At 40.6% G+C, this 26084-nt stretch overlaps 1 protein-coding gene across 2 annotated transcripts in view; it reads left to right on the top strand.

Annotated features, from left to right (window-relative positions):
- The window catches only part of SINHCAF (SIN3-HDAC complex associated factor), a 75366-nt gene that overhangs the window by 27652 nt on the left and 21630 nt on the right, over positions 1 to 26084 (top strand). The window contains exons 1-2 of one of the 2 annotated variants that reach the window (XM_059682487.1): positions 11711 to 11871; positions 25489 to 25636. In XM_059682487.1, the coding sequence (XP_059538470.1) occupies positions 25509 to 25636 (128 nt within the window). In that variant the 5' untranslated portion in view covers positions 11711 to 11871; positions 25489 to 25508. Of the gene's footprint in view, positions 1 to 11710; positions 11872 to 25488; positions 25637 to 26084 lie in introns of those variants that run through there. The other variant, XM_059682486.1, reaches the window with a different exon arrangement.

Below are 26084 nucleotides of genomic sequence, written 5' to 3'. Positions count from 1 at the left end.
CTACGGCCTAAGTCCAAGCTCTCTATTAGCATGACTCACAGACTTCCATGACCTGACCAGACTTATGCCCCCAAATCCCAATCATGCACTTGCCACTGTCATAAGTCTGCACGTTACTTCAACCGGCATGCTATTGTACTCGTACACGTAAGGGCTCTGCTTATGCTGTTCCTGCAGCTTGGAAAGCCCTGCCCATGTTTGTTCACCTGTCACCTCATATCCATCCTTCCAGACCCACTCAGGCAACATTTTCTCCAAGCTTTCTCTGGACATCAGGCTGCTAAATAATCCAACTCTGGGCTCCCTTAGTACCTTCTGCATATTTTATCATATTATACTGAAATTATCTATTTACCTATCTGGTTTCCTTATAAGCTCTTGAAGGGCTCAGACCATCTGAACTCATATAGCAATTGTGGTGAGTCTATTTCATTTAATACAGACCTCATATAACTTTGTTTTGAGTATTTGGGTATTTACTTTTTATGTAACTGTTGTGTCTCCCTCATGGGGCTGGAAGCCCATTAAGGGCAAGGAAGTATATTTTATAACATTGTGTATCCTTATCACAGAGCGGATTATGTGCAAAAGGATATTTATTAATAGTTACTATTGTAAGCTGTATTAAAAGCCACTTAAGTGTATTCTCTACTAACTTCGGGTCAGCTCTATCATCCCTATGTAATAGAAGCGGCCTATTTCAGGCCCAATCTAATTCCAACAATATTTCGAAATTCTTATGCTGATAATTAATATAAAGAATTGAGAAGAGTGAGGAATCAGCTAATCATACACACACATACAAATACACACACAAATTTTTGTTGTTGTTATTGTAAAAGTATCAGGCTAACAGGCAGAGATAGTAACAAAAATGGGCTCTCTTAAAAGGCACTTCCTCTGGTAAGAAATACCACATTTTATGGTGCATCTGTCATCAGTCCTGTTCAACCACATTCCTGATGTGGTCTCCTGAAGTCCCTTCCCCAGCTTAAAATATTCAATATGCCATGGTGTCATATTTTGGGGAGCATGTCCTGAACCTCATCACAGATGGTATTCCACAAAAAGAACTATTAGAACTAATAAATAAATTCAGCAAAGTAGCAGGATAAAAAAAAATCAAACCACAGAACCAGTTGCATTTCTACACACTAATAATAAACAGACTGAAAAAGAAATTATGAAATAATTCCATGTATAATAAAATCACAAAGAATTAAATACTTAGGAATTAACCAGTGAAGTGAATTACTTGTACAATAAATATTGCTGAAAAAATTTAAAGAAGATATTAATAAATGGAAATATGTCTTATGTTCATGAATTGGAAGACTTAATATTGTTAAGATGTCAGTACTACCCAAAGTGATCTACAAATTCAATGCAATGTATTTATTTTTTAAAATTGCTTTTGAGAGAGAGAGGAAGGGGTGAGACAGAGAGAGAGAGAGAGAGAGAGAGAGAGAGAGAGAGAGAGAGAGATCAATTCATTGTTCCACTTATGCATTCATTGGTTGATTTTTTTTAAAAAAATGAATGAGGACTTTATTTTTTTTAACATTACAAACTCTCCTTTTCTGATAAGGTAGATCTTACACTCAAAGACAATCTTCAACAATTAAAAAAAATTAAAGGAGAAATCCATTGTTCATGAACAAGATTTTACAGTAATACCAGTAATGGCAGGAAACCAATACATTTCACAACCTAGTGGTTCAAAGTAAGTATCTAGAGGAGATCATAAAATCTGAAAGATGACATGAACTGGACAATTATGAAAACTCCTCGTAGTGCAGAACTGGGCTCTGACAGTACAGAACAAATGCTTGCTTTGCATTGTGCCTCAGAAGGCATTTTCATTAGTTTCACCAAGACATGGCGGCTTCCCCTCCCCCCAGTCTTTTGTACAAATCATTAAGGCAAGTCTACAAAGGACCAGGACCAGTAAAGCACAGGGTACAGCAGCTGGCCGGAGGAAATCTACGTAACTTCCTGTAGTCTAATATCTAGTAGCCTATACTGCAGACACTGGTGTGGCAAACTCTGTGTTTTGTTTTATTTTGAGTTTTTTTCAGCATCAACCTGCACCAAAGCACAAGCGGTCATTTCAAGTCATCATTGGTTGATTCTTGTATGTGCCCTGACTGGGGATTGAACCTGCAACCTTGGCATATCGGGACAATCCTCTAACCAACTCAACAACCTGGCGAGGGCCTTCAGTGCAATCTATATCAAAATCCCAATGATGATTTTTCTTACAGAAATAGAAAAACTCATCCCAAAATTCATATGGCATCATAAAGGATCCTAAATAACCAAAAGACTTCAAAAAGAACAAAGCTGGAGGACTTACACTTCCTGGTTTCATAACTTACTACAAAGCTACCATAATCAAAACAGTGTGGTATAGGTATTAAGACAGTCACATACACCAATGAAATAGAATTGAAAGTCCAGAAATAAACCCTTGCATATATGATCAAGTGAATTTTGACAAGAGTGCCAAGACCATTCAATGGGGAAAGGATAATCTTTGCCACAAATGGTACTGGGGAAACTGGATATCCATAAACAAAAGAATGACTTTGGATTCTTACCTAACAACATATACAAAAATTAACTCAAAATGGATCAAAGACTGAAATTTAAGATCTAAAACTGTAAACCTCTTAGAAGATAACATAGGGCAAAAGCTTCATGACATTGGGTGTAGCAATGATCATGGATGCAACATGCAAGGCACAGGAAACAAAAGAACAATAGGCAAATTGGACTTCATAAAAATTAAAACATATTCTGCATCAAAAGACAGTATCAACAGAATAAAAAGGCAACCAAAAATGGGAGAAAATATTTGCAAATTACATATCTGATAGGGGATTAATATCCAGGATATCTTTAGAACTCCTAAAACTCAGCCACAAAAAACAACAACACACACCTGATTCAAAAATGGGCAAAGGACTTGAATAGACATTTCTCCAACAAAGATATACAAGTATACTAATAAGCACATGAAAAGATGCTCAGCATCACTAATCTTCAGCAAAAAGCAATTCAAAGCTCCAATGAGATACCACCTCACACCCATTAGAATGGTTAATATAAGAAAGACAGAAAGAAACAAATGTTGGCAAGGATGTAGAGAAATTGGAACCCTGCATACTGTGAGTGGGAAGGTAAAATGGTATAGTTCCTGTGGAAAACGGTATGGTAGTTCCTCAAAAAATTAAAAATATAATTACCATATCATTAAGCAATTCTACTTCTGGGTATATATGCAAAAGAATAGGAAAAAGGAACTCTTAAAGAGATATTTGTACACTTATGTTCATAGTAGCATTATTCACAGTTGCAAAAATGTGAAAGCAATGGATGAATGGAGAAGCAAAATGTGATATAATGGAATATTATCCTATATAATAAAAGGGTAATATGCAAATTGACCCTAACAGCAGGATGACTGGGAATGACTGGTCACTATGACACATACTGACCACCAGGGGGCAGATGCTCAATGCAGGAGCTGTCCCCTGGTGGTCAGTGCGCTCCCACAGGGGGAGCTCTGCTCAGCCACAAGCCAGGCTGATGGCTGCCAGCACAGCGGTGGTGGTGGGAGCCTCTCCTGCCTCCTCAGTAGCACTAAGGATGTCTGACTGCAGCTTAGGTCTACTCCCTGCTGGTAAGTGGACATCCCCCGAGGGCTGCCGGGCTGCCAGAGGGATGTCTGACTGCCAGCTTGGGCCCGATCCCCCAGGGAGCGGGCCTAAGCCAGCAGGTGGACATCCTCCGAGGGGTCCCAGACTGCAAGAAGGCATAGGCCAGGCTTAGGGACCCCCCCCCCCCCCGAGTGCACAAATTTTTGTGCACCGGGCCTATAGTTTAGCCATAAAAAGGAAAAAAATTCTAACATATGCTACAATGTGAATAAACCTTGAGGATATGCTAAATAAAATAAAGCCAATCACAAAATGACAAATACTGTACCATTCCATTTTTATGAGATACTTAGAGTAGTTAAAATCATAGAGACATCTAGTAGAAGGGTGGTTGCTGTGGGGAGGGAGAATGGGGGTTGTTGTTTAACGGGTATAGAATTTCAATTTAAAAATGTGAAAATAGTTATGGAGATGGATGGTGGTTATGGTTGCACAACCTTCTAAATGTACTTAAAACCACTGAATTGTACATTTAAAATGGTTAAAATAATACATTTTATGTGTTTTACCACAATAAGAGAAAATTGGGAAAAAAATTCATGGGTGATTTTCATGCCCTCCAACGATTGACACTGTTAGATTTAGGTCTCCTTATCATTCAGAAACACAAGGTTGTACATGAATAACTTAAATAAAAGCAGAATTTTTTTTTAAAGCAGAAATTGATGTGCTCCTTAAGATGCACTGACAAAATGTCAGTAGAATGAAGAGGAGGAAAATATTACTTCCTGTTTGAGAAATCAGGAAGAAGCTCTCGGAGGAGTAAAGTGGAATGAATCTGGAATTTGGACTCAAGGGACCTGCTTTCCTCTCTCACCTCCACCACTTACTATGACACATATGACACTAAATAAGCCTCATAACTGCTAAGGCCCATTTTTTCATATGTAAATGAGAAAGACTCACTTCTATGTCACTGGGATTATTGTGAAGATTTTAAATAATGAAGAGAGATAAAACGTGGAAGCACATAGAGTGATGCTACCTAGATCCAGAGCTGGCAATCAATACATGACAATTATGTCTGAACCTAAGCTGGCATTTGAAGGATGACTTGAAGGATGGGCAGGATTTAAACATTGGGAGATAAGGAGGGAAGGGAATTCTGGGCAGAAGAAAGAAGAGCTTTTAAGGACTGCGTGGTTTTATAGTTATTTATATACATGTACCATACATGGTGTTTTGGAAGCTTTAAAGCCAATACAAGTATAGATCTTGAATTCATGAAGCTAACTTTAGTAATTCATTTGTGAAACTAATACAGACACTTTTTCTTTTAGTAATGTTGCTTGTATTCCTAATGTACTTAATGTGTTTTAATAGCTGTTTTCTACTTTAATATATTTTGTATTATAAAGGTAATTGATGATCATAAAAGTTCAGAGAAAAATATTTTATAAAATAAAAATCACCTCTCCCAGTTTCTTTCTCACTTCTATCATCAGAAGTAAAGGTGATTAATATTGGGATATGGCTTGCAATCACTTTTGATAGATGTACAAATGCATATACTAGAGGCCTGGTGCACGAATTCATACAAAGGTGGGGTCCAGCTGGCCTGCCCCAATGGTGGGGAGGGGCCGTGGGAAGTTGTTCCAGTGGCTCCATTGTCGCTTGGCTTTTACATATATAGATATGTATTCATACATATATGTAAATAGGTATATTCTCTCTCTCTATATGTATATATATATACACACACACACATACATACATACACACACATATACATATACTTACTCCTTTTTACCCCTCAAATGGAATAATATTTTAACCTCTGTTCTGGAAATTGCGTTTCAACCACAAATTAGGGTGTTAATATCCTCCTATGTCAGTATGCATAAAGCAACCTCATTCATTTTTTTTTAACTGAATTTATTGGGGTGACATTGGTTCATAAAACCATACAGGTTTCAAGTGTACAACTCACAACCTCATTCTTTGTGATAGCAGTATAGAATTCCATTTTATGGATGCTCCACCATTTATTTAACCAGTTCCCTGTTGATGGGCATTTGGGTTGTTTCCAATACAAATAGTGCTGGAATGTATGCCCTGTGTGAATGTTTCTTAGGGGAAATTCCCAGAAATGGAACAAAAAAAAGTTTTACATTTCAATAGATAATGCTAAATTGGTGTCTTAATGGAACAAATAATTTATACTCCCCAAATAGAGTATGAGAGTTTTTCTTTCCCTACATGGTCATCAAACCTGGATATTATCAAATAAATTTATTTACAATCAAATATAGATAAGTAGGGTTGATTCTATTTAAATTAAAATTACTAATATAGTTATAAAATTTATAAATAAGTAATCGTAGTTCAGCATCTTTCTGTATGCTTTTATAGATGCATAAACTTTTGCATCTATACTTTTAGATATTTTTATATTTTATGTTAGATATCTATACTTTACATACTTTTAGATGCGTTAGCTTTTTATACTTTTACTCACATTAAGAAATTATTCCTTTATTTTGCAAGGTTTTTTTTTCAGTTTGAGTTTTTTTTCTTTGGCTATGTGGTAATTTTCCCTATGTATGAATTTTTAAATGTTATATAGTTAAGTTTGTTACTCTTTTAAGTCTTTTGAGTTCCCTCACTTGAGGATTAAAAAATTATTTATATACATTTTTAATTCTATCCTTTAATTACAACATTCTTTAAAAATAATATTCACTTTTGATCATACTACTTACATCCATTATCATAAATGTTAATAGGAATATGTTTATGTTTGATATATTTTAGTTCTCCAAATAAAGAATTTGGGCAAAAAAATAATGATTTAGTATATGAAATTCACTCTAACACAGGGGGCAATTGAAAAAAATGATGGAAGGTAAAATTTTAAAAAATGCATTTTTTTTTCCGAAATAGTCGTAGAGCCCTCTATTCTCTTCCACAAAATCTTATTTTGTAGATTATTAGTTTAAGTATAGATTATATTGTTTCCATTAAAGTAGTGTTTTAGTTGTCAATAAATTGAGTACTAACATCCTTCCCTCCCTAATTTCAGCAAACCTGAGGATATGTTTCTTAATTCAATCCTACAAAGACATTTAAATTATGTTAATATACTAAACCTTGCCTGTTAGGAGCATGCAATATGTTCTATTCTCTGTTAGTACTATCTTTTCTAACCATTGCCACAAATGCAGTATGGTACATTCATTACCTCTATTTCATCTTTTTACTTTGTATTTCCATTTCTGGAACACTAAAGCACTGCTATATTAACAGTATATCTAGATAAACTATTAATGGTTATATCGTCTGACACATCAAAACGAATAACTCTTACTTGCTGATCTGAGCTGTGAGAATTCATTCTATTTTTTAAAAAATTCGTGTAAAGAATTCAAATTAAAAAAAATATTAAAATGTTTTAAAAGTTAACTGTAAGCAAAAATATTAAATTCTTTTAGATTCCTGGGTATTTTATACCCAAGGTTCTTAGAAATAGCAATCCAGTATGTTGATGCTGTGGCATGCTTGTCTTCACTAATGATTAGAATATTAGAACAGGGGTTCTTCTAGTTCTGTCCTTTCCCACCACCCCAAGCAGTTGGCTGTCTCAAAAAACTTGTTTCTGAAGTTGCCACTGGTTCAATACTCTTTCCACTCTCCAAATCTCCATCTAATCAATAATTGAACTTCATTTCCTCAAAGGTGCTCTTTCTTACCTCCAGATTAGATCAGACCCCCTGCCATACCTGCTTAGATTCACATTCCTTTTTCCCCCCTTTTATTTCTTACTGTTTGTAATGATATTTGTATGATTATTTGGATTGCCTGCCTTGCACATTTAGTGAAAGACTGTTTCTGCATTTCTTATCATTTTCTTATCAGAGCCTGGCAATTCGTTCATACTAAGTATTTGTTGAATGAATGAATGAATTCATGTCCAAGCTCAAATCCCACCTTCTTTACAAAAAACATTTCTAACTTCTCCAGCCATTGTGATAAATCCCTCTCTTGAATTTGAGGCGTTTGTTGTTGGTACCATTCATTTATCCTATGGAATCATAGATTCATAGAACTTAATAGGAGTTTAGAGGTAGCAAGTTTTATATTGTAAATGATGCAATTCATTGAAATACAATTCTTGGTTTTAGTTTTGTGAATATCATCATTAGTAATTGGAAGTTGCCTCCTGAACCATCATCCTTGGACTATTCATAGTTTTAGTTTTTCTGATATTTAGCAAGTATCTACTTTCTTGTGATTTTCAAGACTAATTTGGTTCCTTAGCATAAAAAAGAATAAGCCCATTTGTTCTTCTAATGATGGTCCCTCAGATAGTCAAAGGATGCTCTCCTGCTCAATCAAAACACAGCCCTCCTTTAATTATTGCTTTTATATTGTGGTTTCCAACTTCTTTCATCATTCTGGTTTACTCTCCTGTGATATCAGTTTAGTTTGTCAAGGTCCTTCTTAAAATAAAATTACTTTTGTTATCAGTAATTTTATTTTTTTCTAAGTATGCCATTCAAATGTCATAAAATAAAAGACTTAAAATTTCTAAAATTCAGAGGTTACGTTTTCTAAGAATAAATTTGTGATGGTTCTTTAAGTCTTTAAATTCAGAAATTTGAAAATATTATTTCGATTAAGTAATAGATACCATTTTCTCGCAGCTGTTAACGGTTGTTGGAGGATTGGATAGATCACATAACCAATTTTATAACTTACAGTTTAAAATGATCTCACTTGCTCTGACCACTTGCTAGGTGAACTTCAAAGGGATTTAAACAAATAAGTAACAAAATACTGTTCTTGTTTTGGTCCGAAAGGTTTACTCTTATAGCTATTACCTGCTAAGAAACCAAACCCAATGTTTAATAATAATAATCAGCTCTTTCCTGGGCTCAGCAAAAAATGTTTTGATGTGGTTGGTACCAGCCTCTGATGAGGGTATCAGCCTTCATTTAAAAAACAACCATTAGTTTGAGTTGTCATTACCAACATTACTAAATTGCTGATAATAACATTCATTACAAAGCAAGAATTGTCCTTTTCAGTCCTTTATATGTAATTTATCCTCTGTTTCAAAAATATTATAATATATTGTAAAGTTGCTGTCAACACGTCTCAAAAGGCAACAAATGCTGCAAGAAGAAAAAGTAGCCAATAAAATAAAATAATATAGAAATAAATTAGAAGGGGGAGGTGGGACTTGAGCCTCTCCACTTCTGAAATGGTTTTACTATCTGGCACATAGTTATGATCATTAAATATTTGTTAAATGAATGAAAACATTCAAGCATTAGGGATAATTCCATAGCAGGGATGACATGTTATAAGCAAAGTAATTGGCTTAACCAGAATATCTGGCAATTTATTTTCAATTTCAATTTTTACTATATTTTCAATTTCAATATTTTTGAGAACTCTGTATGAGTTAAACTGTAATCACTAAAAACACTCAAATATTTTCCTAACATGATGTAATTCAATCTCCTATAATCCAAACTTATATGATAAATTCCTTCCTCTTTCTTTCCCTCCTTCTCTCTCTCCCTCCCTTACTTCCTTCTCTCCTTTCTAATGAAAAATTCACTTGGGCTATTTAGGTAACTATTTTAAAATAGCCTATAAATGAGCTATTGGCCCTGGGTAGAGCCAGCCATGTGTCCAAGCAACAAAATGAACAAAAGAAACTTTGGAACGCACCTGGATGTTAAGAAAATAACAGGTGGTTTAAAAAAAAAAAAAAAAAGGCTAAGGAACTCAAATTTCTCTTCAGGGATTTTGTTGCTACCTTTCCTACAAAATTATCCAGATTACTTCTTGACCTCTACTTTGAGAGCAGAGGAAGTCTTGTGTGATGTGTTGCTCAGTAGCTAGCTCTGAAGCCTCCAGGTACTTTCTTACCTGAACGATATATTCTAAATACTGTAATTGCTTGCACATTTGAACCTATTCCATCCCTGGATTACAAAATATATATTCTCTACATAAACTTTAAAGAGAAAAGGCATTCGAGGTACATTTTAATATGTATGTACTAGTAAATGTATATATTTTTATTTATATAAAATATATAGGCATATCTTGTAAGCAATAATTGTAGTTTTAAAAAATTATAGTACTTGCCGTTTTCATACTTTCAAAAATATATACTAATTTCAAACTACTTTTGGAGAATCTGTCATAAACCAAATAAATACTTAAGACAATCCAGGAAACTTTAAAAAATTCTCTTCAAAAAGAAATTAGGAGTTTATGCTCAGGGGCCAGTTGGCCACCAACGAAAGCCCAGAAAGTTGTTAAGCCTATTCTGTTTTATTTATTACAAGGACAGGATTTATATCAGTCGAGATGACCACTATAACTTCCAAACTCATTTTAGGTTAAGTGCAAAAATTCTAAAGTTGTTTTGAACTGAGACAAATCTATAATAAATTTGAAAATGTCCATTTAATTATTATTTTACAAGCAATTACTTAGAGTTTATTATTTGATGTGCACTCTGTTAGGCACTAGAATGCACAAAAAGGAATACAATATAAAATTTTTGTCCTTCGGGAGCTGGCATTTCAGTGAGAGGTGTCCGGTTTTTTCTCCTTTGCAGGTATTAAATACAGTTTTCATATACAGTTATAAAAATAGCATGTCACAGAACCTAAAGAAAAGAAGTATTCACTGAAGGTTTCAGAAGTGGGTTTGCGTTGTATATACTAAGGATTGTCTGTTGAATTAAAGTGGCGTTTTCAGAAGTGTCTATTTAAATCCATATTGTTGACACTACAGTGAAAGCAGTGAAACTTGTCAGCAGATGATTAAGTTTTATGGTTGATGTGCACCCTTTTGTAGCTTGGGACCAATATCAAGTTTCTGGGCAAATCATCCTTCCTCTCTCCCCACCCTCCATTTATCATTAAACCAGCTCCCCAGCCTGTTGGCGTTGTGTTCTCAGTATAAAGGTATTTCACAATAATTCCATTTTTCACTTTTCACTTATCAATCTGAGAAGAGTAGTTACTTCCATTTTTCTTTTTTTCCCCCTCCCGGGGCAAGAAGCGTTTAGATTGCTGGTTTATTTATATATTCCATAAGGGGAAGTCTGCACTCCACTGGCTACTTTTGCAATTCCCAAGACCACCAGTTAGTGGTATTATTTCTGGATGAGTGAAACGCCCTTAACAAGGAGCTGGGGGAGGAGTGCACAGCCCCAGGTCACTGGCTTTCCACCGACTAGTCTTTTAGGAAAGTGACACGGGTCCCACGGAAATTAACAACCCTTTAACTCGGACAGGCTTGGCATCTTCCGGCCGAAGTGGAGATAAAAAATTGGATTCTTATGGGTTGGGTTACTGTTTGAGGAGGGCAGGTGGGAGTTAGTGAATGGATAGACTATCAAATGGGGCTTTATTAAACGACTCATTAAAACTGCACGAAAAAATAAACCTCTGCTCACGCCAGAGGATTAAAAAAAAAAAGCTTCAAAAATCCAACTTCAAACAAAATTTAAGAAACGTAGGAGACCTATCAATGCAGTCTGGGTGCTTGCAAGACCACCCTCCCCTGTCAGCTCAGGCCGGAACCTGGGCACAGGTGTGAACTGAATAGTTTGCAAAACAGCTTTCAACACGACGTTTCAACGCGAACTCTCTTTGCGCGCGACCTGGGAACTTCGGGGTGGCCAGCACGTCCCGCAGGCTGGCGGTCGCCCGGGTGGCTAACCTTTCCGCCTTTCCCACCCCGCCACGCCCCCTTCGCCGCCGCCTCCATCCAGGAGGCGTTTGTTTACGTGACGTCATCCGTAGTAAGCAGTCCCCGCCCCTGGGTGCCTCCGGCCGCCGCGTTTCCCGCGCCGCGGCGCTTCTCCCCTTAAAAGGACAATAGAGGCGCCGGGAGCGCGCGCGGCCGCCGGGCCTCCTCGCCTCACCGCCCTCGACGCGCGCGCGCCCGTATGCAAATGAGCTCGATTCAGGAGAATTTTGTCCCGGGAGCCGCGCGTGCGCAGAGGGAAAGCGGAATCTACACCTTCCCGGCCAGCGGTAGCAACTGCAGAACTGCAGGAGACAATCTTTCTAGACAAGGCAGTTGAGGAGGAGGGAGCGAGCGGCGGGGGGGCTGGCCTGGCGTGCACTCCGCGCCTCGGGAACGTTACTGCGCGTGGAACGGCTGTTTTGGGAAGGTGAGTGACTCTAGCCATTACTCCGGTGCAAAACTCTCCCTAGGCTTTGATTTCAGAGTGGCTTCTTTTTTTTCCTCTCTCATTTCATCGCCCCCACCTCCCCCAGCCCTTCCACACACACACACAAACGCACAGGAAGTTTTGTCTTGGAGATGGCATTGCGGGGAGCGCTGTTTTCGTGATTCCCCAGACCCCCGATCCTTTTGTATGCGCGCGGTTAGTGTGTCCCTTTTCATTGGGGAGGGGACCGGAGGCAAACCGAAAGTCTCGGGGTGGGGGAAGTGAGCGGAGCCTGGGAACGAGCGCGGAGTCGCTGGAGTTGGGGCATCCGCGGTAAAGGTGACAATGACTTTTTGTCAGCCGCCGCGTTCTCGGGCGCCGAGCAGCCCCGTGGCTGGAAGGCCCGAGAGGAAAACGACTCGCTGGCAATATCGGAGGGGCGCCCGGGCCGGTGCGCGGTGGTGTGGGCGCGCGCCCGGGAGTGGTCGGGCTCCGCGGCTGCACCTCGTGGCTCCGTTCATGGCAGCAGCCCCCAGCGCGTGGGGCGAGAAAGGTGGACCCTAAACGCCCTTCGCGGAGAAACTTAAGTTGCCGTGTGCACTCGCGAGCTGGCGGGCAGGAGGGGGGTTTAAAGCGGCCTCTGGGTCGGTGTCGGGGTGGCCAAGTGCACGCGGCGGGGCGTTGTTGGCCCAACTCCGGAGGGAGACGGATGCGACAATGAGAGCAGCACGCGGCCGCCCGCCCGCAGCCCGGGCTCCCCCCGCCTCGCCGCCTCCGGACCGCGCCCCAGCGGCGCTGCCGCCCGCGGTGCCTGGGGAGCCCCGAGTGGAGTTGGCCGTGTAGTCACCTGTAGCGTCGCGGTGGGCGCCGCGGCCAGGGCTCTCCAGGGCCGGCGTGTGCACACGCTTAAGATGGCCAGTCCGAGCCCCTGGACCTGAGGATGGAGGCAGCCGCGTTGCCGGCGCCCACGGGGCGGGAGAACTCCGCGGGACACTGCTTTTTTGTGCCGAACATGACAGACCACGTGCTCGGAGCTGCGACCTGGTTTTCGTCGGAGTGTCCGGCTCCAGGGCAGCAGGGAGATGCGGGCGCTGTCGCGTCCGGCAGCCCGGCAGGACCATGTGATTTGCGGATGATGGCGTCCTGCCAGTTTAAAAAGCAGAGTGAAAAGTCGCCAACTCGCGGCCGGTGCGGGGCGGGTCGCCCGGGCGTTTCTCATCCAGGACGGGGCAAAACTTGGGTGACACGGGCCTGCAGCCGTGGGGGGAGGTCGGGAGGACGGGGCTCCGGACGCGCGGGGTCCCGAGCCTTCCCGGGGTGATCGCCGAGGGTGTCGCCCCAGGGACACCATCCGACATCCCGAGGCTGCACGTAGGCAGCGCCGGGCTGGACAGAAAACAAAGAGCTGCATGTGCCCCTGCGGGCCCCGCCGGCGCTCGGGGCGGCTGCGGGCGGAGGGCCGCGCCGGCCGGGCCCCCTGAAGTTCGGGCGACTTTCGGGAGGGGCTTTTGTCTCCCTGCCCCTCGCGGGGAAACTTTGGCGGCGCGGCTCGGGTGGGTGCCATGCGGGTGCGCGGGGAGGCGGCGGGCTTCCGCGCTCCGGGCGAGCGGGCGGGCGGGCGAGGGAGGCGGCATCTCGGGGTCCCGGCGCCCGGTGCGGCCACGGCCAAGGGGCCCGGAGAGCGTGGCCCCGAGTTCTCGGCCCGTTACCCGCGGCCCGGAGCCTGCGTCTGGGAGGTCTGGGGCTTCGCCTTTGAAGTCGAACTGTTGCCATGTTTGAATTACGTCAGGGCAAAGCCATGAGGAGGAACAAGCCCCAGCAGCTCGGCGTGCGGGAGGGAGGCGCGGCCTGCGGGAGGCGCCGGGCTGGGCGGGCGGGCGGGCGCCGGCGGCGAGGGGCCCGTTGTTCCGGCGCAGGTGAGGGCGGAGGGACGCCGTGCCCCTCGGGCTGCCCTCGCCCCTGCCAGCAGCTCTCCCCTGCAACTTTCTAACCGACCCGCGTTGTTTTATTTACCAACAGACCCAGTGGGGAGCTTTTCTGTTTGCTACCTCGGTGCCTCTTGCTTGGTGGTCACCGCGTGCCCAAGGCGGGGAGGGGGGGGGCAGCTTGGGGACACACGAGGGCCGTGGGGGGACCCGATTGCCATGGGAGGCAATTTGCTGCTTTCTGGGAAACCGGCGAGTGCGGCCAGCACCCCCATTCCCAGCAGCTGAGCCTCGGCTCGCACGTTCAGGGGACCCAGCCCCGACGACACGCAGAAAAGCCACCGTGGGGAAGTTTCGGGGCTCCGGGTGCGCGCTGCTGTTTTCTTTTGTGTGTGCGGGCGGGAGGGGGAGCCGGGAGGGCGAGGTTTGTTTGGGTTGGGATGGCGGTGGTGGTTTCTTTGGGTGGCAGGGCGCTGCAGAGTTTGCCCTGGCAACTGTGACCCTAGGTTTCTTTGTTTTTATTTTCTCCCTCCAACGTCCGATTGCCAGGCTAAGAATTACTGCTGAGCCAAGCATGGTCCCCGTGGGGAGACAGTTTTACCTCCGCCATCCTATCCCCCCAACTCCTCATCTTGTCCTAAAGAAGGTTAATAACACCTTTCTCCCCCTTTTCTTTGAGTACTTAAAAAAAAAAGAAAAGAAAAAGGATTTGACCTTGTCAGTAAGCACCTGTTTTTGAGCTGGAGTTCGCCAGACTTGAAAAGCCTTTTAATAATTTATGTTGCAAAACCGAGCACGTTTATTAATTGCTCAGTCTAAATAATTAAAGTATGGGAGTTCGTTTCTGGTGGAGTTGGAGAAAGCCTGGTGGCATCTGAAGTATTTATATAGTGATTTGGGGTAGGAGGATAATTCCTGGCCCTAAAGGTTTCCTTGGCTCTACGTCTGGCGATTGTTCGCTGTGTTATCTTGGGATGACCTTGAAGAAGCCTGCGCACGGGGAGTTGGGCCTTGGAGATTCGGTGTGGGGGCTGGGGAGGAAGCTGCTGGGAATGACTGTGGCTAGCCGAGCTGTCCCTGCTGGCCTCTTCCCCGTTCCTGGGAATTGTGGTTGACCTTCTGGTTACCCCTCTTAGATTTTCTTTTCAAGCTAACTTTTTTCTTTCCCTTTTTTTTGGTATGTGACCCCAGGCATAGCTCAAAAATTATGCTGGTTTGACACATGGATGCTTCTTTGGTATTTGGGGTTTGCCTGCAGTCTAGACATCCAATAAGCAGCCACCGTATCTGTTGCTTCTTTGCTGATTACGCCTGCATTTAGATGGCGTGCAAGGGTTAGAATCCAAAAGTAATCATCACCAGAAAAGAATATCCTCAGAGGCCACGCCCCCACACCTGAACAAATTGAAATCCAGTTTCTGCTTTTCATTGTTTTGTTATTAAACAATCACATTTCTCCCAAGTTTTGGTTCACCAAATTGCAGATACCCAAAGGCAAACAGTATCAGTAACAGTAAACTTCTGAAGTGAATACAAAGAGCATGTCAAGAAAATGAAAAGCTTTGGATTTAATAACTTGATGGCTTCCTTTGGGCAGTTATTTCTGGGGTCATGTGCTTAAAATGCACAAGAAGTACTTTGCAAATACACTGAGATTCTTTGTTTGTTTTTTCTTAATTAGTATTTTATAGTCAAGTTCCGGCGAGGATTTCAATATCCTGGGACATTTCAAATACAATATATAGACCTTAATAAAACTATTAAATTGCAGATATTTTCAATATCAGGGATATGTGCAACAGAGATTTGGTTTATCAAGGTGAATGAGCTGAGTGGGAAAGACACACAGACAAGGTCTCTGCTGCCTTTACTTTTTTCGTTACTTTTGCAGGAGGTTGGAAATAAAAAGTTTAATTGGTGGTTTATTCTAGAACCTCAGGCTGCTGTTGCTCATTATTCTCAATTCTGTAGGTCTGGACCCTCGATAGTCACTTTTTCCCCAAAGTGGGAGTCAGGCCCTGGGAAAACCTGGCTCATGGGGCTCAAACTCAGGAAGATTTATGTCAGGAAAGCCATTTGAGAATGATTTTCTATGTAAAATAAGTTTTTTCACTGGGGAAAGCTTACTCTTATTTGAAATATAAACCAACTTTCTAAACTGTTATGAGGACATTAATTTACCATGCCAGGCACACGGTAGGTTGCTTTAAAAATAGGGCATTTCCTTTTTTCTTTAGAGAAATTGGTTGAGAAGGAAGGGAGCACATTTGTGGAGGCACTAGGTTAGTTGTTCAGAAGTCTCGAGGGTTAAAATGCCTAAATTCCAAAGCCCAGGTCCTCCTAAATAAGTCCCATTGTGGTCTAGTTATCTCATCTGCAAAGTTAGCAATGATGGGGTTCACAGGGTTGTAAATCATTAAGCAAGGAAGGTGCTTGGTAAATATTGGCTGTTATTCTCACAACTTTGGGAAGTAGACATTTTACAGAAGACAAAACTGAGGAAATAACTCAGTAAATGATGAGTGGAAACAATGAGTCCCCTGCCCCCCACCTTCAGGGACTGGTTCTGGGAAGACACTACCTTCACTTCAGCTCCTGGTTCCCTATGCAGTTCTGATTCAACCATTTTACATCAAAAAGTCCTGTGGAAATCTAGAAAATGCCATTTTACTTCTTCCTGCTTTCTCTTGTTCACAACAGTGTCCGGGAACTCCCACACTTAGTTTTGACTCGGGGTTATAAATTGAAAATATTTTCTTTGATTCTCCAGTTTCTCCTCTAATTGAATCAGCAACTAAGGTTTTCTGTATTATGGAAATAACCTGGAAGTGCACCTCGTTCAAAAGAAGGGAGTTTGTTTTCAAGGGAGGGAGATTTCCTTTTTGCACTAAAAATACAGAAGTCACAGGCACATGTACTGTTATATATTCAAGACCAAAGTTTCCATTGAACTAAGACAACTGATTGCTAGCTTGTATTTAGTTGTTTCCACCTATTATAAGTTTGATTTGGCTTAATGTTATTTTAATTTGGTTGATGCTAATGTATGCTGAGTTTAAATTGCTCTCATTTTGAGATTCATTTCTCCCACATTATTCTCCTAGCCTCCTCTTCCTCCCCATATGCTTACTTGAAATAAGCAAGAAATATTTTTTCTACCAATTGTTAGGAAAGCATTGAATTGTTTACTGCTAATCTTCTGTAATTAAAGTAATTGATTTGGTTTACATTTCCTGGAAGTCTGTAAGCCTCAAAACAATTTTTTCTTACAACGTTTTCTTAAACATTAAAAATGACTCCACTCAAAACATAAGTTTTTAGTCCAGCCGCTGCTGCTCGGTGCTTGAGCATCGACCTATGAACCAGGAGGTCACAGTTTGATTCCCGGTCAGGGCACATGCCTAGGTTGTGGGCTTGATCCCAGTAGGAAGCATGCAAGAGGCAGCCGATCAATGACTCATCATTGATGTTTTTATCTCTCTCTCTCCCTCCCGCTTCCTTACTCTCTAAAATAAATAAAAGTATATTTTTAAGAAAGACATCAGTTTTTAAATACACATGTTTTTAAATTTTAATTGAATTTATTGGGTTGACATTGGTTCTTAAAATACAGGTTTCAAGTGTACAACTGAAAAGAACATCACCCTTAATACACATCTTTATTGTAGACACATTTCCTTATTCATGCCTTTAAATACATTGCTCAGATCCATTTTGGCCCCACCACTTGAAGGGCAGTTAGTAAGTTTCACCTGTTTCCGTGTGCTGTGTATAGTCAGCACCTGGTTGTAATATAAGACTTAGTTCCTGCCCTACAACAGTTTACCACTGAGTAGAGGAGATAATACAGTAAATAAATATGTGAAATCCTGCGTGTTAGGTATTCTAATAAGGAATGGAGAGGTTTTATAAAAAGAAATAATTCTTAAAGACACCCCCCCCCCCCCAAATAAATAAATAATTTCCCAGGTTAAGGGGATGGAGGAGAAACCATCTCAAGCAGAAGAAACAGCCTGAGATGTGTGGCCAGTTAGTAAAGTTGGTTTGACACTCCTGGAATATCAGAATTCCAAATTGGGAGCAGCTGGAAGGCAGGACCAGATCCTGCAAAGCTTTGAATTTCTTGCCAAGGATTTTAGATATTATCTTGAAGCCAGTGTTAGTACCTTGGAAGAGATGATTAATATTTGAACTTGAGTAAGATACCACCTGTTTGAAGAATGCAGGGAAATTAGTTATGAGGCTCTGACAGGAGTTCAAGCACCATGATGGGGGACAAACAGGCAGGGGTGGGAGGGACATGAAACTAGAGAAGTGAAGAAGCAGAATCTGTAAGGACTTCACCCATAGTGGATATGGTGGGGGCCATGACCAGGATGCTAAGGGAGAGTCCAGTTGTCATATAAGAGTTCATAGTTTTTGTGTGACAGCATGGATGCTGAGACAGGTGAATACAGGAAGAGCACGCCTGGAAGACAAGATTAGGTAATCAATTTAGAGCATTTAAAAGTTAGGATCTCCAGTCCTTGTGTTGGTGCTTTGTTACAAATATTATTCAAAAGAGTAGGGATTTATCCTTATTTTATAAAGAGAAATGGAATGGTCAGAGAGCTTAAAGAACTTTCTTGAGGTTAGACCAGATGTGTGCTACCATACTCCCTTTCTTAACATTTTTGTCAGTCTTAATGGGAGCACAGCTTCACAGGAAGGAGTGTGGTCCAGTTTCATGACCTTAACTCTCCCTGAAAAGGCTGAGTTCCTCTTTTCCCATAGACCTTGGCTTAAAAGAAAGCCTTCAGAAATCATGTTCTACCTTCAGTTTAATTTGTTGTGCATGTCCTGGGACAGATAGAGTTTATATTTCTATAATGTGCAAGTCTCTAATTTAAGGAAATAAGTGGTATACATAGACTGATATTTTCATACTCTTGCTTCACAGCATCCCTGGAAAGTAGAAGTGAGATTTCACCTTAGTATTATAAAAGGGACAAATAAAATATTAGAAGTGACTTTCTATTCAGTTGTAAAGATAAAAGCAGAAATAGATTCCAAATTCACTAATTACAGTGCTCTTTTCACCAGATTCACAGTTCTGTAGCTACATTTCCTAAGTGATCCCTTAAAAGCAAATACTGCCCTGCTCGGCTGGCTCGGTTGGAGCGTCTTCCCATACACCAAAAGGTTTGGGGTTCGATTCCAGTCAGAGCACATACCTAGGTTGTGGGTTCAGTCCCCAGTTGGGACATATATGGGAGGCAACCAGTCCATGTTTCTCTCAATAAAAAACATCTTCTGGTGAAGAATTAAAAAAAAAAGTATCCTTGTTGGTTTGGCCCAGTGGATGGAGCGTTGGCCTGTGGACGGAAGGGTCTTGGGCTCGAATCCGGTCAAGGGCACATGCCTAGGTTGGGGGGCATGCAGGAGGCAGCCGATCAATGATTCTCATCATTGATGTTTCCATCTCTCCTTTCCCTTCAATAAAAAAAAATATATATATATTTTAAAGAGCAAATAAATACCACCTCTTCAACCATTACAATTTTCTTATCCACTGGAATTGCTCTTAATCTAGAACTGGGAGGCCCAGTATTTCTTTGCACTACCAAAATGGGAGGATGTAGTATTTTTTATATATATACTATCTAAAACTCACAGACTTGGATTTGTGATTTAAAAAATAAAAATTTTAGAGAGGGAAGGAGATAGAGAGAGAGAGAGGAACATTGATGTGAGAGAGAAACATTGATGTGAGAAACATCCATTGATTGTCTCCCACATGCGCCCAGACCCAGTTATCAAACCACCACCTTTTGTTGTATGAGACCACACTCCAACCAACTGAGCCACACCAGCCAGGGTGGATTTGTAATTAAAAAAAAAAAAAATTATATCTAGCCCTGGCCAGTGTGCCTCAGTTGGTTGGGCACTGTGGTTCCGTGCACTGAGAGGTTACTGATTAGATTCCTAGTCAGGGCTCCGTCCCGTTGTGGGGTGGGCAGGATGCAGCCCATCCATATTTCTCTCTTCTTCCTTCCTCTCTCTAACCCCCCTCCCCCCCAAAAAACACAAAACAAAACAAACTGTTCTTTAAAAAGGAAAGTTTTGAAACCTATGCTGTTTCAGCTGAAGACTTATTTCTGAGTTTGAACCCCTTTCCTGTAGGATGAGTTCTGGGCTCTTCTGCAAAGTGTGGGTTCCATAGGCAGCCACAGTTATACATACTTTACCACATAATTTTTCAAGGACTGGGTACATGTTTGGAGAGGCTTTTGGTAACAAGTGGGGTTCACCACCCTGTCTAAGTTTGCCTCCAGGGAAACTTAAATTTGTCCCAGAAAAGAGAATAAATATATTGAGAACCACTGATGCTGGGATGTGGGTTGGTATCTAGGCGCAGGTAAGAGGGAACAATAGTGTTTGATTGCCCCTTGGCTTTCCTTAAGCTCTGATGAAACATGCCTCCTTGTTGAATACCGCAACCAAGTGGCCTAGCAGCCTGAGAACACACAACACGGCAGTCCTGTTTGACCCTTTGTGCAGTGTTGCTCCAGTTACACTGTTGGTGTTTATTGGATCTTGTACTTAAATGTGATTAAGGATAGCATACCATTGACTAAAATGATGTCAAGGGTAGCATTGTCAATTACAGCAATTCAAGGTTGCTCATAGCTTTTGATCGGTGTTTTTTTCATGTTTATTTCTCTTCCTTTCCCATCATCCTGTCATTTAAAGTTCAACCCTAAAGAAATGAGCCTCCTTCACTTCTAAGTTGTCTTTGGTTGCTTGGCTCCTTTTGTCTTTTTGTTCACCGCAGCTTCCTTCCCACTTGACAAATCTTTTGCTTGTCTCTTCTCAGCAGTTTCCTTCCCATTCTGCTCTCTGTCTATTCTGGTCTTACTAGTCTATTCTGTATTCTCTCCTGCCCAATATACTTCCTAATGTGTATCTCTTCATCTGTGGGTCTTTGAGGAAGTTGGTTTAAGCCTTTTCAGGTTCCTCTTCAGTTAAGTCAAGGTGTGATGGTAACTTAAGGGTTTGGGGCATGGTACTCTTGAATTTTAAAAAAGCAGTATTAAAAAAAAAAAAAGCAATATAGAAAGGGAGTAAAGTGAAAGTAAACTTCCTTCATTCTTACACCCCTCAGAGGCAACCACTAGCTACCAGTTCTTAAAAATCCGTTTTTAAATGTCAGGTTTTTAAAGTTTGAGATCTCATTTAAAAAAAAACAAACAAAACGCCATGGGAGTATACTTTATAACTATGGTTCAACTTGCTTATTGCACAGGACAAAATATCTTGGCTAGTTCCCTCCCTGCACATGTTGTAGATGTGTACTGCATTCTTTTTAAGGGCTGAAAATTTATAAGAGATCATCTTTGAGCTTAGAGTTATTTATCACAAGACTTTTCCTTGAATAATATCCTTCAGTATTGGCTTTTGCTGTGAAGATTCCTTTCCTTTCCCATTTATGTTATATTCCACTCAGTAAACTCACCTTATGTGTGTTGCATTAAATGTGAAATACGACATTGACCCCGATCTTTGGCTTCATAATCTCATTAGATTTGTTTCAAATTGTCTCTTTTGTATCTTTGTAGTCACCACACCTTTTCCTGTCTCAACACTAAGGTTACATTCCCCATAGTTTCATTAAGTTGATCATTAAATGTTTATGAAATTACAGCTTTAAAGTGGAAGAAATCTCAACGAATCAATCAAAACATGTTTCAAATTAATTGTTACGTTTTAAAAATTCACTTTTGTCAATATAAGGTGTTTTCTGACTTAGCTATTAAATGTAATCTTTTTAACTTTGGGAGATTGAACTAAATTGGACAGAATAGCAATTTTAGTGTGGCTGATTTGTCTAACTGTTATAGTATTGTAAAATTCTGTGGCTCTTTAGATGACAGTAGCCAAAAAAAAAAAAAAAAGTCAATGAAAGTTCTTCAAAAAACATGAAGAACATTATACAAATGATAGCTTTTCAAAAACGTTAATTGAGTATCTACTGACTGGCACTATTATAGTTGCTGAGGTTACAAAGATGAATAAAGACAGAAGAATTCCTAGTCCAGTCTATTTTTATTTTTAAACACAAGCTTATTGAGAAATAATTCACATACCATAACATAAAATTTACTCTAAAAGAGTACAATTCAGTGGCTTTTAGTATGTTCACAGAATTTTGTACCCATTGCCACTATCTGAATTTTACAAGACAAATGACAGTTTTTAATCAGCATTTTAAAGTCTTTCCTTATTTTGGGCTTTATCTCAAAGCTTAATTTTCTTCTGCTTTGCCTAAGCACACACTAAGGGTGAGATTGTATGGGTCCACTCTCATGTGTAACTGTTCATCAATTAGGAAGCAGATGGTGTTAGCTTTCTTCTATTACTGGTAAAACATAGGGCTGAGTGACGTGGTGCTGTGAGAAAGATGGAAAAGTCATGAGTAAGTTTAGTAGCCAGTGCCATTTGAACAAATAAAATAGATTGTTCTGGAGGAATCATTTAATATTGCATAAATGCAGGACTCGGAAAGAAGTATTCTAAAGAACTATAGGTTTTTTGAAATAACAGACATCCTAAATTTATAATCAAGTTGTACCACACCCACCTTCCCTATCTATCTATCTATCTATGTATCTATCTATGTATCTATCTATATCTGTCAGGTGTGTGCATACATACACAGACACACACAAAGTAACTTGGTTTCAGAGCCATTTTGTGTGCTTGGTTTCCTTCCACAGATTAGGTAGAAGGTTTTTTTTTGTTTTGTTTTTAATTTTTAAAAAAGCTTTAGTGCATCTATAGATTTTGTGAAAAATTTCTCATTTAATCTCTGGGCTCCCTAACGCTCACAGTGGTTAAAGCCAACCATTACTTAGTGGGGTTGCTGTAAACAAAGCCCGAAGTGAAACCCCTGTGTATTCGCTGCAGATTCCCAGGTGCCTCTCAAGTACTAAAATAAGCTCAGAAAAGTTTTAATGGGTTTATTAAATAATCATCCTTTAAAAGGTTCTTGCACTACTTGTCTGTTGTATTAGGACATGTGTCTGGCACTTTCACTGAATTTAGCACTTCCTAGAAGAGGGTGAACCCTAAGATTTAAATTCCCCTCAGATGTTTAGACAGAAGAATTTTTGTCAGTAAAAACCTAAGGTCACAGAGCTGCATTACCAATCAGAAGACATCAAGCTATTTTATGTTCCCGGATGTCTTAAGTAAAAGACTTTTCAAACTGAAGAATGAAATATCTTGCAGGGGGGCACCGTTGGGCACGTTTTGTGGAGATCCCCCTGACAAAAGGGATCATTGGAAACGAACACACCGATTCACCGATTCACCGAGGCAGATGATGAAAAGGAAACCTCAGTGTTTCCTCAGCCTAGAAGGCTAGAGCCATTGCATTCCTTCGCAGCGTGTCAGCCTGATGACTGGCTTCTTGGTCAGATCCAGCCTTGGTGAAGGTAGTTCATACATTGGAGATGATCTGAATGCTGTACAGTTTTGATGGCATGTTTATTTGTGGGAGGACGGGATTGTGAGGGTAGAGATAGGAATCTGTCTTTTGTAGTAGGATTTGGTCTGTGTGTTAATGGAATGAACTGGCCTTTCTGCTGGACTTCCTTTGTCCTTGCTGAGAAGGGAGGCTGAAGTTTCCTAGGGCTATTGATGGAGCTGGCAACCGTAAGAGGAACTGTGGACTTTTGACCTTCTTGGTGGTAATGGAGGGTTAGGGGACTTTGAGAGCCCACAGGTTGCTGTGAGGATCAGAGAGTTGTGTTTCATTTTTGCTGCAAAACAGGAATATGCAAGTTAAAGCATTAACTTACACTTTCTTAGCACTTCTTTTTAAAACTTTTCTATGATCCTGTGTCATTTGACATTGTTTTTTTCCCCAAAGCAATGGTTTTCTTCAGGAGGGCATTTTCTTTTCATTTATCATGAAGCCTGGTTGTTTGAAGAAAAATATCTGCCTTATTTCACAGGCCTCACTACACCTTTTTCCTGCTGTGTAGAGAGTACCTTCCTCATTTTTTTCCTCTAAAAAAAAATAAATTCCAAAGTATTTCATTTAACAACTATTTACTTAATCAGCTAAGAATATTTTGTTTTCTTGTTTTAACAATTCTTAAATTGAAGTAACTGTTTAGACTTACTGAAATGACTCAGGGGCCTTCTGCCCCATCCCATCTCCCTTCCATCCCTGTGTCCCTCACCAACAAAAACATTAATGAACTTCTGATGAACAGTAGTCTCTGCTTAAAAGGAAAGCTTCAGTGTTGAGCTAATAAAATATTTTCTAGCCTCTGTCTGTATTTCAGAACCCCTCAATTTCATGCACACACAAACAAAATGCCTGGATATTTGGTTATTTCTCTGAATCACTTCCATAAATATTTGCTCTGGTATAGTAACCAGGATTGGAATGGAATGGGGTCAGGCAAGAGATTATTCAAAGACAAATACTGAAGTTTTTGTTTTACACATTCATTTTAAAAAGAACTTTAAAAGGAGGATGGTGTTCTGTGGTTATAAGTCTCAAAACTATGGGCACAAATCTAATTGGTATTAATAATCTCTCTTACTGATACTTTATTTTATATGATGCTTTTGTGATAGTTTGTAATTGGTCTCTTACACACACCCACACCCTCTGGACTTGTCCATTGGGGTTTAGTTCCTATATTCATTGCCTTTTCATCACCTCTTTTCGTCCAGATGTTCTGGTAAAGCTGGCCCTTGGTTTGGATATTTTAAATTACTTCTAAGGTGCACATTTACTATTGTAGGCTACATTTTTGCTGTATCTAGCCCTAGAGCTATTTCTTCCTTCCTTGCTTGATGTTAAGATTTTTTTGATCATCGGAATCACAATTTATATGACTCTACATTTCTTGAACACCTGCCCAGTCCCACTGTTACTGTGCTCAGGCACAGAGCCTGGTAAAAGCTCGAAAAACCTCTGTAACAACTGAGAGGCAGACCAGTGAGCTTATTCTTAATTCATCTTCATGATATATGAAATTATTGCTCTTATAGTCCAACCCTGGATTTTTGTGAATTTTACATCCTCCTTTCTGTAGTTTCAATTCAGGGCCCACTTGCCTGTTTAGGACTTCCCATTTATCATAGAAGAAATCCCCTCTCCTCTCCCATAGGGCAGAAGTTGTGTGTGTTGATGTGTTACTTGTATGCTTAGGATCAAATAATTAGTGGTCATGGTAAATGCTCAAAACTTCCCCAGAGGGGAATCACACGAATGCAGAGATGCAAAATAAAGGGTGATGCCTTAGCTTAAATGTTAAGGCACACCCTTCCTTGCGTATGATTCCATCGTTTTTATAGGATTGCGGACAGAGGTGTATATTTTACATAAAACTTGATTTTTTTAAAAAATGCCTCCCATCCCCTATTTTTAGAATGAGTGTTTGCCAGGAAGGTAGGAGGAGATGGTAGAGGCCTTGTTAAATAGCTGAGCTGTTCTGTGTGTTTTATACCCTTGTCATGCTAGTGCCAAGAATGGAGGAAGATGCTAGAGGTCTTCCCCAGAGCCCCGCTTTCTGGCTTGGCTGTGTAATACCAAGTTGCTGGGGGTGGGGTGGAGCAGAGAGCTCTCTCCTTTAGTGGTTTCTTGTTAATAGCCCTCAACCAAGCTGTGTCAATTCCCTTGGCTTTACAGACTATTGCCTAGAAGAAAAGATGTTTGGTTTTCACAAGCCAAAGATGTACCGAAGTATAGAAGGCTGCTGTATTTGCAGAGCTAAGTCCTCCAGTTCTCGATTCACGGACAGTAAGCGCTATGAGAAGGATTTCCAGAGCTGTTTTGGGTAAGATCATCGGATGTTTGTACCATTCTAGGTCACAGCATACGGAAATATTTCCCAGCAAGGCGATTGGAGCAATGTGGCTAATATTTAAAATCACTTATGTTCTAATCCAGGCTGTTTTAAGGCCCTTGCTCTTAAAGGCAATCTAACATACTGACAACCTACCTTTTTTCAGATTATGAGGAACTACCGAATTAATTGGAACCAACTTCAAAGTTGTAACTAAACAAACCCTTTGTTCATTAATTTCAGTATGTATAAAGAGATTTTAAAAATTACCCTTATTTTCTCTTATAATGCTATCCTCCAGTAGTTTTCTGTCATATATATTGTTTTTCTAAATTATAGGAATATATTTTAACCTAACCTGCTGAGGATAGTTATAAGACTTAATGTTCTGCCCTGAAACCTGTCAGGGTATGTTAGCATTTATTTTATATAAATTTTC

Source organism: Myotis daubentonii, chromosome 2, assembly GCF_963259705.1.
Source record: "Myotis daubentonii chromosome 2, mMyoDau2.1, whole genome shotgun sequence".
NCBI lineage: Eukaryota > Metazoa > Chordata > Mammalia > Chiroptera > Vespertilionidae > Myotis > Myotis daubentonii.
This window is presented reverse-complemented; position numbering and strand designations above follow the sequence as displayed.